The sequence below is a fragment of the Epinephelus lanceolatus genome, chromosome 6 (assembly GCF_041903045.1).
Source record: "Epinephelus lanceolatus isolate andai-2023 chromosome 6, ASM4190304v1, whole genome shotgun sequence".
NCBI lineage: Eukaryota > Metazoa > Chordata > Actinopteri > Perciformes > Serranidae > Epinephelus > Epinephelus lanceolatus.
Window position 1 is genome coordinate 48,264,962 of NC_135739.1, and position 15,803 is coordinate 48,280,764.

At 41.2% G+C, this 15,803-nt stretch overlaps 1 protein-coding gene across 16 annotated transcripts in view; it reads left to right on the forward strand.

The window, feature by feature from the left end:
* Positions 1-15,803, forward strand: part of ptprfa (protein tyrosine phosphatase receptor type Fa) — an 888,655-nt gene that overhangs the window by 700,034 nt on the left and 172,818 nt on the right. For all 16 annotated transcript variants that reach the window (XR_013491747.1, XM_078169090.1, XM_078169094.1 and 13 more), the window contains 3 exons: positions 4,656-4,779; positions 6,215-6,390; positions 8,550-8,669. Coding sequence is in view for 15 of the 16 variants with exons in the window: in XM_078169090.1 (XP_078025216.1) it covers positions 4,656-4,779; positions 6,215-6,390; positions 8,550-8,669 (420 nt within the window). In the remaining variant the exon portion in view is untranslated. The remainder of the gene's footprint in view (positions 1-4,655; positions 4,780-6,214; positions 6,391-8,549; positions 8,670-15,803) is intronic.

The window sequence follows — 15,803 nt, forward strand, 5'->3', positions numbered from 1 at the left end:
TATGACCCTCACAGCGGATAAGGAAAAACTCCCCAAAAAAAAGCTTACAACAACATTATTGAAAGTAATAATATTATAGTTATAGTTCTGGCTACTGTGGTAAAATATGTTGAAAGTATATATTAATATCTGGCAGCATACATGTGTGACAATAGTCATATGTGTATAATAACAGTAGAAGTATGCCTAATGACTAATGATGGCAGCAGCAGCAGGAGGCATCTGGCAGGACCACGGCAGCAGCACAACCACACACGTCACGCTGTCCAGGCACCGCTGCAATACGAGTTAACCTGAGAGACAGTGGAGCACAAAGGCTCCGGAGAAGAAGCCGAGTTAGTGACATCCAGAATGGCCAAGTTAGCAAGATGCAGTAATAGAATACGAGAGAGAGAAAGAGAAGGAGAGAAGGTGCCCGGTGTATTATAGGGGGTCCTCCAGCAGACTAGGCCTAAGTCAGCCTAACTAGGGGCTGGTACAGGGCAAGCCTGAGCCAGCCCTAACTAGCTTATAAGCTTATAAGCCTAACTAATAAGCTTTATCAAAGAGGAAAGTCTAGTCTTAAATGTGGAGACGGTGTCTGCCTCCCGGACCGTAACAGGAAGATGATTCCACAGGAGAGGAGCCTGATAGCTGAAGGCTCTAGCTCCTGATCTACTTTTGGAGACTTTAGGGACCACGAGTAACCCTGCGTTCTCAGAGCGCAGTGTTCTGGTGGGATAATATGGCACTATGAGCTCACTAAGATATGATGGAGCTTGACCATTTAGAGCTTTATAAGTTAACAGTAGGATTTTAAATTCAATTCTGGATTTTACAGGGAGCCAGTGCAGAGAAGCTAAAACAGGAGAAATATGAACTTGTTTCTTAGTTCCTGTTAGTACACGTGCTGCTGCATTCTGAATTAGCTGGAGAGTTAGGTAAGGACTTACTAGAGCTACCTGATAATAGAGAGTTACAGTAATCCAGCCTAGAGGTAACAAAAGCGTAGTACCTATCTAACCTCAAACACAGCTGTAAAACCTAATATATATTTAGACTGCTTCTCCCCAATTTCTCTTCAAGAATTGACCGGAGTGATTTCTTCATCTAAATCATCAACGTGTCTCTTAGACCCCATCCCAACTAGGCTACTTAAGGAGGTCTTTCCTTTAGTTAACACTCATATATTAGATATGATCAATACATCCTTATTAACAGGCTATGTACCACAGTCTTTTAAGGTAGCTGTAATTAAACCTCTACTAAAAAAGCCCACCCTGGATCCAGAGGTGTAGAGTGCATCATAGCACTGAGACAGCACTAGTTAAAATTACAAATGACCTTCTGATTGCTTCAAACAAAGGACTTGTCTCTGTACTTGTTTTATTAGATCTTAGTGCAGCGTTTGACACAATTGACCATCAAATTCTACTGCAGAGACTGGAACACTTAATTGGCCTAAAAGGTTCTGCACTAAGGTGGTTTAAATCTTATTTATCTGATCGTTTTCAGTTTGTTCACGTTCATAATGAATCATCCTTACGTACCAAAGTTTGTTTTGGAGTTCCGCAAGGTTCTGTGCTTGGACCAATCCTATTTACTCTATATATACTTCCTTTAGGCAACATCATTAGAAATCACTCTATAAATTTCCATTGCTATGCGGATGATACACAGTTGTATTTATCGATGAAGCCAGAAGAAAGTAATCAATTAACTAAACTCCATAACTGCCTTAAAGACATAAAAACTTGGATGAGCACCAATTTCCTGATGTTAAATTCAGACAAAAATGAATTTTATTGTTCTTGGCCCCAAACAACTCAGAGACTCTTTATCTGATGACATAGTTTCTCTAGATGGCATTGCTCTGGCCTCTAGCACTACCGTAAGAAACCTCAGAGTAATATTTGATCAAGATTTGTCTTTTAATTCTCATTTAAAACAAACCTCACGGACTGCATTTTTTCATCTGCGTAATATTGCGAAAATTAGGCCTATCCTGACCCGAAAAGGTGCTTTTTGAGTGTGCTGAAATTTTTCCATACATTTTGACAATAGAATATCTAAATATAAAATATATAATAAAATAAGTTGTACTAAAATTTAACATATACAAGAGAAATATACAGAAATAAAATAAAAATATCAATATCAAAATTGCAGGAGTAAAGAAAGTGAGGTAGAGGTTGTAGGAAATGTAGAAAATGTGCAGATAGCTACAAAATAGCTACAAGTTTGCAACTGGTTATGAACAGCAGTGCAAACAAATGGTTATGATGAATGGTTTAAAGATACACCACAGCAGGCTCAATAAACACTTCTGTCAGACAGACTACACACAAACAGTTATAACTCACCTATGAAGCATTATCATAATCCACAGATCCACATTTTCCAGACCAAATCACACTCCAATTTCATTTCTCATACACTCCCAAAGGTCCAAACAATCTAAATCCAACAAAAAAAATTCTTCCAAATACATATATCCACGAACTGCCGTTGCATCGTTTCAAATGTTCATACTCCTTTCTCCACATATGATTCACAATATCTCTGTCCTACAAGTAAACAAATATGACCAGGATATCTTAAAATGGAGGTGAGTTTTGGGGCTTTAATTGAGACCTCAGCCAATAGGAGTTTCGCTCCTTGGCTCGGAAGCGATAGTCTCGACAAAATTGCTCAGTCAGTGATTAGTATTATGTTAAAAGAGTGGCAGTTAAGGTTAGGATAAGGTAGGGTGACCATATTTCGATTTCCAAAAAAGAGGACACTCGGGCCAGCCACGAGATAGCCTAAATGATACTCGCAGTTTACTCAAAGATGCCTTATAATTTTAATATATTTAAAGTTTATATGTATGGATAGAATATTCAGTTATATTACAAAATAATATCTCTCAAAGACAGAAATTCAGATAGGCCCCTATAGATAGGACACACACACACACACACACACACACTAGAGTGTGGCTACCCGATCCGAGCCCGACGGGTCCCGACAGGTCGGGCTGGGTTCTGTCAAAAATGTATAAATTGTATTAGGGCTCGGGTCAGATTCGGTCAGCTTTCAGTGAAAATGTAGTGTAAAAATAAATAAAATCCTATTGTCTGTCCTGTTTATTGCTTGGGGACTGTTATTTCAGTGACAACACCTGAACAGAACACATACACACATTGGCTGTTTGTTTCTACCTCTCCCCTTGCTGGAAGCCTCGGACCTCGCGCCGCCCACTCCCATCTCAAACACGGAGGTCTCCCTCTCCGCGGAGCACCCACGGTGCACACCCGGCCTCAGTCCTTTAGTCATTAAATAATGTCGGGCTCAGTTCGGTTTTGGACATAACAAAACAGAATGACTGTCGGGTTCGGACGGGTTCGGACAGAAATATGCGGCCCGTGCCGCACTCTAACACACACACACACACACACTCGGAAAACCGGACATTATCATCAATTTATAAACACAGGACATCAAAAGTGGACATGTCCAGGCAAAAGAGGACTTTTGGTCAGCCTAGATAAGGGCAGTGGAAAGGCAACATCTCTTTACTTTTGCTAATGTTAAGTTAGCAATTAGCTAATGTTAACTATGAAGTATTACATTAAAAGAAAGGCAGTTAAAGCTAGGGTAAGGGTAATGGGAAGTGTTACATGTCATTACTTAGAAAGTGAATTATGTGTTCATGTCTTATGAATTATGAAGTGAATTATCACTATATTTGGTCTCATTTATTCACTACAGTGTAGCATTGTAGCAGGATTGTTACCGTCGTGTTGGTGGGTTTGTCTTGTACTCGTGACAGGCGCAGTTTGTAGGAACGTGTCGTATACCCCACAAACGGAATGCGTCTGCAGCTATGTCTCAACCAGAGCCTGAGCTAAAGGAATGTAAGTCACTGAGATTTCCTCTAGGTTCAAGCCTGTTAAAGTGCCAGCACTTTCCTGTGTCTTTTGGGTCTTGTAGTCAGCGATACTCCTTACCTCCACAAGAGCTTTTAACCTATTATTGTCACCACAGACAACAGACACACACAGACATATATACTGTATGAACAGAAATGATGAACAAAGGCCTTCTATGTTGTCTTAAGGGGAAAAAAATGTTTTTCCTATCAATTTAGGTTTTCTAGAAGTGTTTATATACAGTAAGCTCCTAAATAGACATCTCTGTCTTTGCTGATTAGTTTTTTACTAAGCTTGACAGAATGTGTAAAATGTTTATTTTCTGTGATATTATCAACTGAATTTGGACTGGGTGAGGCTTCATGATATGGTCCCATTGTGTTTTCCAGCTAATACCTCCCAGCTCTAGTCACCTGCAGCATCTTTTTCCTAGGAAATATTCAGGGGGATATACAACATCTTTCATTTCAGTGTATTGAAACTTCAATAATTCAATGACGAAGCACTTACAGTGATTTTGACTGTTGGGGAAAAACTTAAGTGTTACCGTTCAAAGAAGACCATGCATGGACATGTACTAAAGATGGAACAAGAGCAGCTTTCAGTTTACTTTGGTTATGCCTTGGATGTGTGTTTTAGGTCAATTTTACAGGACCTTAAAAGCAGAGAATAGTCACTATTGAAATCATTGATTTGCTGCTCTTTCTCACTCCCACCTTTGCATATCCCCCTCTCCCACTCTCCACCTTCTCCAAATGTCAGTCTATAGATCCAGGACAGCAGTTCACCTGGGAGCACTCCAATCTGGAGGTCAACAAGTCAAAGAACCGCTATGCAAATGTTATTGCCTACGACCACTCCAGGGTCATCCTCACACCTGTGGATGGTGAGAGACACTTATACCCTTTTCCACCAAAATTAGTGCACGTACACAGGTTTTTTTAAACACGGGAATAAAACGGGCAACAGTTTCCTTTCCTATTGCCAGTAGACTAGAGCTGTGTGCACGGCTCTGCAGCAGACAGGTATACCTTTATATGTAATGTGTGGGGTTTTTTTGTTGTTGTTGTTTCTGTTTTTTTTTTATTGTTGTGTCATGTTTGACATCACCGACAGGTCATAAAACAGGTTGGTAAACAGTAGAAAAGAGCATGGAGGCCTGTGAATACTTTACAGTGGTTACTAGCTTTTATATATCTCATACTTATTCAGTCTCTCTTTCAAACTCGGTGCAATCTCATTTGGAACAATGTATGAGCACTGCTAGTGTGGAGATCGACGGTATTTTTTGGTGGCACATCATTGCATCTCACTGGTAAAAGGGCTAAAACTGAACTTGGTCACCTGGGTGTTGCGTTTCCATCAATGCCAATCGGCGCTAGAGTTGATAAATACCCGTGACAACTGCAGAGTCATTGTATCTAGGTGTGAACGCAGATTGTCACCCTTCCATTTACATAAAACAGCCAAATGTTAGCGCAACACATTCTCACTCCGTCCTCCTCACATATCGACAGTTGGTCATGGACTTTCCACATCGAGATATGACATGCAAGGTACCTGGGGTGCACTGGATGTTGACGTTCTGGGATGCTGTATCAAGATCTGTCTGTTATATGCATTGTCTGTTTTCAAAATACACTTCCGTTTTCACAGGAAATGTACAGTTTGCATACGGTGTCTTTCAAAATAAACACACTACATCGATACAACACCATGAATTGATGTTTTTCTACTTTAACAACAAATGCACATGGTTATGTTTAGCAAACAAACACATGTAGTTGGATATAGGCAACAAAACATGTGGTTGGGTGAAAAAATAACAGGGTTTGGCTTTGCATTCATACAGGAAGTGAACACCAACCTCCTGGGTGAAAGTTAGTGTTTGTCGGAACCCATCCACCACCCCTCCCAGCCTCCCTACTCGGACTTTCACCCCCTTAACTTACATTGTTGCCTGGCCATGTCTCCCCCTGATGCCGGCTGCCATAACAGAATAACGGCAACTGGCTATATATCATGCATGAAAGGACAGCTTTTTCATTGGTGTCTGATGTTGAAAGTCACTGATAAAGTGCTGGTATTCAACAGTGGTCAGCAGATGTTAGTGGGTTTTTGCAGCTTTAAATACAGTTTTCCTACAAAGTGGCTGCACCCTTGACTTACCTCAACTGCAGAGAGGACAAACCTTTATTGCTGCTTTTCCCTGATTTCCTCTAAGTGCTTTTTATCATATTTTAGTGAGAAGCCCACTGTTTTCAGATTTACTCTCATTTTAATTTGCTTGCTAACTTTGTCCAATTTGTTACTCACTGCAGGAGTTCCTGGGAGCGACTACATCAATGCCAACTACATTGATGGCTACAGGAAGCAGAATGCTTACATTGCTACACAGGGGCCCCTGCTGGAGACGCTGAGTGACTTCTGGAGGATGGTGTGGGAGCAGAGGACCAGCACCATCATTATGATGACCCGCCTGGAGGAGAGGTCACGGGTGAGCCTCACTTTTGACTTTTGACATTTAACAAGGGCTTTAGTTTACAGTACATTTATCAAAGTAAAAGGTCAAGTGCTTTAAATAGGTGGGTGACAGAAATGAATAAAGCTGCTCAATTTTCTGAAGGGATATAAAGTATGCTCTGTTATATGTACTGTACAGTATTGCCGTTCCTGTGTGTTTTTTTGTTTGTTTGTTTGTTTGTTTTGTTTTTTGTAGTTGTCATCACAACTGCCTAGGGACTACCATTAAAAATTAGCCAAGTTGGCTAAACTTGGCACAGTTACAGAAATGTTCATTAACATGCACTGTCTCTGTAATCTTAAACTGTATAAATGAATAAATAAATGAAACAAAATTCAGCTATTCAACCACCGTCTCTCATTCAAAGAAAGGTCACCTTTGAAAAACACAAACTCAGATCAGACCCCACTGCCATCTTCTTTTAGTGAAGGCAATTTGCCTACAGGGGCAGGCATGGATGGATTACTGAATGGCTCCACCAGTCACAGGCCCAGGGGCCCCAAGTGCCAGGGACCCAGGAAGAAAGTCAAAATGACCATTAAAAAACACAAAAAGACGACATAGAGATGCAATGAAACTGCCATGAGATACACATTTACTACAAAAAAGGGTCAAAACAACCAAGAAAGCACACAAAATCAGGCCTGCAGACAACCAAATGTGGGACAAGGAGTTTGTGGGGGACAATGTGGGACACCCGCCCCTAGCGTAAAGTTTAGTCATCAGAGACTAAATTAAGCAACACAGAGACTTGTGGTCAGTGGGATGTGAGGATTCCTAAAATAACATCTGTAGCCTACAGATGTGAAGCCCTGACTGTATCGGACTGATCTTTAATGAAAGCTGTTGTCTTGTATTTTTTGTCCTTAAAATATTAACCAACAGTTTATTTAGCCTGTGTAGTTGAGGGGACAGGTCAAATTGATATGATGCTGATTTACAGGAGAATTCATGTCAAATGGAGGATAAACCATGAACACAAATTACAGATCACCTCTAAAGCATTTTAATAAATTAATTTATCATAATTAAAACAGCTGGAGACTGAAAACAAACTGACATATGGGTCTGATCACTTTTTTAATGAATTGACATCATTCCAGACAGGATGTGAGTGTGTCTGGGACTTCCTGTACAGACTGAAGGCTACTGGAAACTGTCGGGAAACTGTCCGACTTCACCGCAGCTTTTTGTCACCGGCCCCCGCTGCGGCCGCTTCATCTCGTCTACTTTGCAGGCAAGGCGCAGTGGCGCGAGTGTCATTAACTAACGAGTGTCACCTGTTGCTATCAAGGAGGCTGAAATAGTTGCTATATGGGGCGAGAAGGGCGGGCCCTAGCCCTTAAACGCACAGAGCCCACATGGGCCAGCCGCTGCATGCAGCTTCTTCTCATTGGCCAGGACATGGTTTCAATTTAAAACAATTTAAAACCAGTGGTGGGTGAAGTGAATAACATTGATCATTTTGTTACAATGCAATGTTCTGCTTGGAGACCTTTGGTTATGGCGTTCATGTGGATGCCATTTAATTAGCCCACGTTTGCGTAGGTGAAGGGCATCAAGCAGCATCCACATGAATGCCATGACCAAAGGTCTCCCAGCAGAACATTGCATTGTAACAAAATGATCAATATTGCTCAGTTCACCCATCAGTGGTTTGAATGTTTTGGCTGATCGGTGTATCCCAGCAGATGGCCTGCACAAACTGACTACAGAGAGCCACAAAGCAACCATAAGAAGACACAAAATAACCTCAGAGACACAATCATTACAAGACACAAAATTACTACAAAGACACAAAACAGCAACAAAAAAGAGAGGAAGAGGGAAAAAGAACACCACAAAGTCTGTGTTTCTTGGTCCTCTGTAGAAAAGGTGGTGGGGGCTATTGCATATCTGTGCCAAGGGGCTCACTGTCTAATGATTTACCCATGAGGGAAGGGTGGGACCATCACAGAGGGCAAGGCTTGTTGGGCCATGATGATGTCCAGTGTCTTTCCAACACAGGATGAGGTTGTCTTCTCTATAAGGGGCCCAATGTCATGGTGCTGGGTGGTACTTGTTGTCGTCACGGGCCTTGGGCTTGTTTCTAGTGTTAGTGGAGAAAATCACTTCTGTGTGTTTGTTTGCAGGTGAAGTGTGACCAGTATTGGCCCAGTCGAGGCACAGAGACATATGGGATGATTCAGGTGACCATGCTGGACACTTTGGAATTGGCTACATACAGCATACGCACATTCGCTCTCTATAAGGTGAGAAGTTTACATGCACAGACAGACATACACCTTGCTCTGAAATGTAACCATGTCATGTGACTGAACATGTCTCATATTTCAAGTACCCGTCACTTTTACCGAAGTCAAAAATCTGATCTTATTTCACCAGACATTCCATAAGACTTTAATACAAAACAAGTTTGAATTGAATGCTGTCAGGTTAACGTAAAGGCTGCAGCAGCACAAAGTAAAACATGCACACAATATCAGTTTAATAAAGTAGGAAACATAATAAAAGACACCATTTGAAGTTGTCGAGGAAATTCTTCTCAGTCATATTATAAAATTTTCCCATGGGAAAGCTGCAGCCTCTTTTAATTGTAGCACTACAATGGATACTCCATCTAGCAGCTTTAGTCGACTTTTACATCCAGACATGTTTAAGGGCCAGAATCAAATTCAGAGCTAGAGGACACTAACCTGCCCAATAATCAACCTCATTCTTCTCAGTCTGCAACAGAATGGTTTTAGTTCTTATATAGTTTAGGGGCAGGGCTTGTGCTAAGAGTCGCTCCAGTGCATGCTTTTAGGCCTGCCCAAAAAATCCTGGACACAGAAATGGTGAGAAACAATTTAACGGTCTGTAGAGTTTCCAGTCTTTTCACAGGTTTTTAACAAGTGTTTTCTAACATGTGTATTGTGTTTAGATATAAATCTCATATTTTATTTTGTCCTGTGTAATGGAAATTATTAATATAACCAAAAGGTAATCAACAATGTAATAGGAATTATGTAATTATGTAAAACTTATGCAAATTTTAACACTTATGTAATGGAAACTTTTAGCCCTCTGTACTATTCGCCACAAAGCAGAAAGAATGAGAAGTAACCTTGTATTATATGTCATGTCAGGGTGTCACAAGAACAAGTGCCTTACATGACGTTTACTCTTAGTCAGTGTGTAACAAGTTGTGAGTGCTTCACTTGATGACCAAGGACATAAGGAGAAAAGATGGCCCAAACTGCTCGGTCACCCCGTCTGTTGATGCAAGTTAAAAATAGTAGTAACAGTAACTATAGTCTCGCCACCAGACAATCAGAGATCTCCGCCTTCTGATAGTCTGGGGACACTCCTTTCTAAAGTGTGTTTAACACACTGGAGAAAACGGCCGGCAACAAAGCAACGCCTCTTGCATTTTTGAAAAAGACACGCCCTCCCAGAAATGTGCACTCCCCCTTTTCTCGTCCGCAAGGAAACAAACACACAGAGAGCTTGAAAATGGATGCCAAGAGATTAAACTCTGTTTTATCAAACGTGTGCTCAGTCCACAAGATTGTGGAAATGAAGCACTTACAGCAACTTTGTTTAAAACTTTTAACGCAGTCAGACTATATTCACGAGCACAAGAGTTCAGCGAGCCACCGAAGGACCGCCCTGCAGATTTACTATTGATTCTGCAATGTAGGGAGTTTTTTTAAACTTTGAAATTGTATCTGCCCATCTAAACAAAAAATCAGGGAGAAAGACATCAGTCTTTAGTTAAGCAAAGCGTCTAAACTTGACTTGTGAGTCTACAGTAACTAACCCCCCTCTCTGACCTCAGCAGTTGTCACTCAGTGCGTCTACAAGATATTAGAGAAAACTGATTTATTTTGTTGTAAAATACATGTAAACACGTTAAGGGGGATTTATACTCGTGTGGCAGACCCTACACATGTCGCCTACGCCATGGTGAGCATTTATACTTGTGCGGTAGTGTGTCTGTATTGACCTGCAGTTACACCTCCAAAACACTAGTCGGTGACAGGGTTTCTGTGAAGTGCTTTAAAGTTTACTTGATTCAAAACACGCCCAAAACACACATAAACATGGGTTAATAGAGACAATTTCAAACATAAGTACACAAATTGGCCTCACTATAACACAGCATTCACAGACGAAACACTTGTCTTTATCTGGACACATTTTCCCGACAAATACAACATGCTAATGGTATCTTATTACTACATAATGATGAAAACTCTGTCTGTGGGTGTTTCTGAGTGTCTGTTCCAAATTTTCTCCTCACTGACTTGGTCAATCCATGTGAAATTTGGCACAGTGGTAGAGGGTCATGGGAGGATGCAAATCAAGCAATATTAAATCAATTGGCCAAAGGGGGGCGCTATAGCAACCGATTGAAATTGCAAACTTTGAATGGGCATATCTCATGCCCTGTATGTCGTAGAGACATGAAACTTTGCACAGAGATGCCTCATGACGAACAGATTTGTATCAAGAACCCATAACTTCCGATTATTTAGATTTTCTGCCATTTTGATTTTTTTTTAACTCTATTGGCAACTGGGTGGCGCTATAACAACAGAAAAATGCTTAGAAATGGCTAAAATGCGACCGATCCCTGTGGCCAAATGTTTTGGGGTTTTTTCTAATTTTTGGTATGACTACTTCATGGTATGGTATGCTGTACATAATCACGGAAACTGTCAGTGTGTCATTCTGTCAGTCAGTCATTCTGTCTGTCCCACATTTTTCTACTCACTGACATGGTCAATCTATGTGAAACTGCACATAGGCATTGAGGATTGGCATAGGTAGAAGGTGACAAAGCTACCAATGGGTATGGACTAGTTTGTATATACTTTATTAATCCCCAAGGGGGAAATTCAATCTTTAGCACAAGCCTATGGCATTTTTCATTGTATATATTAGCCTAGCGGCCAGCAAACTTTTCCTCTGCTCATATGAAGCCAGGGAAAACAGCAACATTTGATAAAGGTAATATTACAAAATTTGAGTCTATTACAACTCACAAGGTTCACCGACAAGACAACTGTCTTATACTAAACACATTTTCCAAACAAATAAAACATGCTAAAGTTATTAGCACAAGCCTATGGCATTTTACATCATAGAAATTAGCCTAGCAATAAGCAGAGATTTCCTCTGCTCATATGAAGCCAGAATCAATACCGAAGTATAAATCCCTAAAGGATAAATCACACACAAGACTTAAAATGTTATTTTTGTAGGCTTTATTATCTATACAATTTATTGTGTCTTATCTGTGAAATAAAAGTAAATAAAAGCGAGTTCCGGGGCAGCGCGGAGCAAGATGGCAGCATAGATCATAGCTCTTTTGTCGATTAGACAGTAATCACCCCCCCCAAAACTATGAAAGGACTGAGAACACGAATTTTAAACTGACAAGAAATGAGTGGGGGATGAGGGCAGAGAAGTTTAAAGCCTCAGTGTGTAAAAATGGTGAGTAAAAGTGACATCAGCGGTCAAATTCTAGATTGCAGCGCTCACTCGCGCTCACTCACCCCTCCCGTCAGGTAAGTGATGGTGGCCAAAAAGCCTTGCGCAGACAGCAGAGTTTTTCGAGTTTTTCAGGAGTATCTAGCGACGAGGTGAATATTTATTTAGGAATCTAAACCATGTTACAATATGTTATAGCTTACCAGTGAGATATAGGTTATCTGTGAGATATATGTTAGGAGTGTTTTATTTCTAATTGTTTTGGTAACACAAGCATTAGCACAGTAATGCTAAAATAACACGTTTTATGTGATAGTCACGGCACAGTGCGGCAAATATAGGTTGGTACAATTATAATATATGTGTTTCCAGAGTGTTCTTCCACAGGACACAGGGAGATGAGGAAGAGGGAGAGGGAGAGGAGGAAGACCAGGGAGAGGAAGGGGGCAGGGGGTAGAGGTGGTGCAGGAACGGCCAGGCAAGGAGGTAACGTTAGTATCTCGGCTACCCAGAGGGAAGAGGAGGAGGAGAGGGTGGCAGCCTTCGCAGCAGCGCGAGAGGAATCAACAAATTCGGCTGTAGGCTAGGCTAACCATTTAGCTGTAGCTCTGGGATAACGTTAGCCAAGTGTTGGGAACTAATCCGGGCTTCACATGGTGGCACCAAATATGTTGGGATCAATATATTAGGACTCACCAAGAGGCACCAAATATGTAGGGATTTAATTGGCTATCGGAAAGAATTAATAATTATTATTAATAATTAATAATTATGTTAAATAATGTGACTTAATTAATATTAAATCACCTCGTGGGGCACCATTCCCGTAAAGGGAAAAATGATAGCCAGTTAAAGACATCAGTCTCATAAAATAGGCTAAACTATTAATTTGGAGTTTGATTAATAATTGAATAAAAAATTATTATATTTATTATTTATTATTATATATATATATATATTATTTATATATATATTTATTATTATTATATTTTTTCACAAACTAGCAAAGCAAACCAAAGCACACAAATTCTAACTAACTATATACAAGCTTGGTGTGTATATGTGTGTATGTGTGTGTGTGTATGTGTGCGAGAGATAAAAGAGAAAGACAAAGGCAGGTGTGGTGATCAAGGAGCCGTTTGGCCTACAAAACAAAATGGCTGATGACAGAGAACGACCAAAATGGCTGAATCAAGGCTTGCTTCAGGGGGAGGTGTTTGTCTGACCGTGTGGTCAGGACAAAGACAAAGGAAAAGAAGAGGGAACTTTGAGATGCCTGGTTGGGTGTAGCTCTGTTGAAAGCCTATTTGTTAATGAGTCTATGTGAATGTGACGTGTGTTGCAAACAGTCTGGATTAGTGCAGAGATTGTTTAGTTGCATGCAAGAATCTGTTGTGAACAGTATTAGCAAACTAAACACTTAGCTTTGGCGAAGCCAACTAATCAGTGACCTAACTGCAAACTATCACAACATTAACTCAGTAAACAGCATCAAATCACGCACAACAAGTTAAACAGTCTTGCTTAGCCTGTAAAGCTGTGATAAGCTATGCCCAGTTGTTACGTTACCGATTGAGAGTCTGTGATCAATTGCCCTCCCTTTAGTGGTTTTGGGTCTATGGAGCAAGGGTCTGGGCCTCTGCTGTTCCAGGCCCAGCCGGAAAGAGTTGTGCTGTTCAACAGCTGGAGCAAGAGAGAGAAAAGGCTTGGAGGGAGCAGAACTTCTACATGCCTCTGACATCACAGAGTCACATGTCACTGTAAAAGTCCTGTCCAATCGAGTTGTGAGATTTGTGTCTCACTGAGGTGTGAGGTGAGACCTCCTGTGGAGATGGGTGTCACCTAGCTCTCTTTGTTTGAAGACAAATAGCATACAGAGGACAAAGCCTTTAAATGTCCAGTGATGATTTTACCAAATGATAAATCATCTGTGGTCCTGTGAATCCCAACATCCCCCCTTTGGTCAGAGGATTGCACTTGATGTGTGATCCTGAGGGCAAAAACATCTTCAGACCACAGTTGAAAAAGTTAATTTGACAGTCCATTCACATTGTAACATCTGGGCAGTTTGTTAACCAACCGGGCATTTGTTGGTACTATCTATCTCGGCTAAGCAAGAATAGTCTCTCAGTACAAAACAAAACCTTCAGGTTACAGAACTCCAGACAGACAACAATGACACTGGCATGGAGTAAAATATCTAACTTGTGTTTCTCAGGAGGTGTTAGTGAGAACAGGAGTAAGTTATGTAAAGGTGTTAGGTGAGATGGACAGAGGGTGTCACCTACAATGAGAAGGGCATGTGTATGACTATGTGTGTGAAGTCATAACGTGGTGTCCTAACCTAGTGTTTTGAAACTAGGGGTGTAACTGACAAGAATTTTCAGAAATAATCCAAGTGTACCTGCAAAGTTGGACAGTGGTGTCTCAGTCCAATCAGACTTTAGGCTGCCTAAACTAATAGCAGGGTGTCTGACTATTACTGTTTAGAACTATTGAGATTGCTGTTGTTGCTGGCAACTCAAGTCTGCTTAACTGCAAGAAACAAGGTACTTTGGATTAGCATCTGTGTTACTGTCAGTACAGGGGTGGACTAAACAAGGTGCAAACTCTGGAGTGCCTGTGCTTAGCTGGTGGCTCAGGGCTGTAACGCTCCCGGTAGCTAGAGGCAGAGAGGCAGAGAGGCATTCAGAGGCGCTGTCACTGTCTGAAAGATTTTGACTGTCGTCTGAACTGTGGTCAGACATGTCAGAGATGCTGTGCTCATCTGACTGGTCAATTGGCAGGTCACAGTTCTGGGCCAGGATCTCTGAGTATGGCCTTCTACAGCTTCTGTTCTATAAATGGCCCTCTCGACGCAGTTGGGGGACATAGCGGTTACGCTTCCTGTCTCCCTGCTGTCTTTTCACACCCCCCTTCGAGCTGTTGTGAGGGTGGTGTTTTGGGGCAGAAGACCGGTGTGACACTGCAGGATTTGAACTGACAAGTTCAGTTGGTATCCCTGTGGCTTTGGAAGGGACAGCAGTTTCCCAAGCTACCTGTGTCAGCTTCCTGAGCTCATGCATGGATGGGGTACCTTTATACTAGGGCTGGGCGGTATGACCTAAAATTCATATCACGGTATAAATCGAATCCCTTCACGGTAACGGTATATATCGCGGTATAAATTTAAGTGTAAAAGTTATAATAGAAGTGTTTCTGAATGGGTTTTGTAGTCCCTTAGCAAAGCTAAATTGATAAAAAAAAAAACAACAACAACAAAAGCAAAGATATAATGTATTTTTTAGAGCATTTATTGTGCAGAATGCAGATCTCAAAACTCAAAATTAAAACCCAGTACTCTATGGTGCAAAATGTCCCCTGGGATCTACATCAAAAGGTAATTTCCTTCTTTTAGCAAAATCTTAAATTACTGAGTTGTGTTTTTTCCACTTGGACCTTTATGCTCTGCTATTTCTTCTCCAATCATCACACTGTAACCTGTGACAGGCTGCTATGATACCACAACTATCACACATTCACATATGGAGTTTTTTGTGGAGCCCCTAGCGTCACATAGGTTTACATTACCAAAGGTTTATGACAAACTCTCTTGCCAAAAACCAACTCCTGTGTGCGCACGGCGATAGAGGAGAGGGAGAGACACTGTGCTGCTGCCAGAGGAGACACTGAATGAGTTCCCTCTGAGCGGTAAGTTGCTAAAAGAGTCTGAGAAGTCCGGGGCTGTTCATAAAACATTAACTCACTCACTCACAAGTTCTCCAGCAACACATGTTGCACCTGCTACGCTAAATCACGGACGTGAACCAGCTCCTCTTGCTCCGCTGTCTCTGTGCTCTCAGCCATTTTCACACTGAGGCAGGTGCAATGACGTCATCAACGATAGGACGGTAGAGCGCAAATCTCTA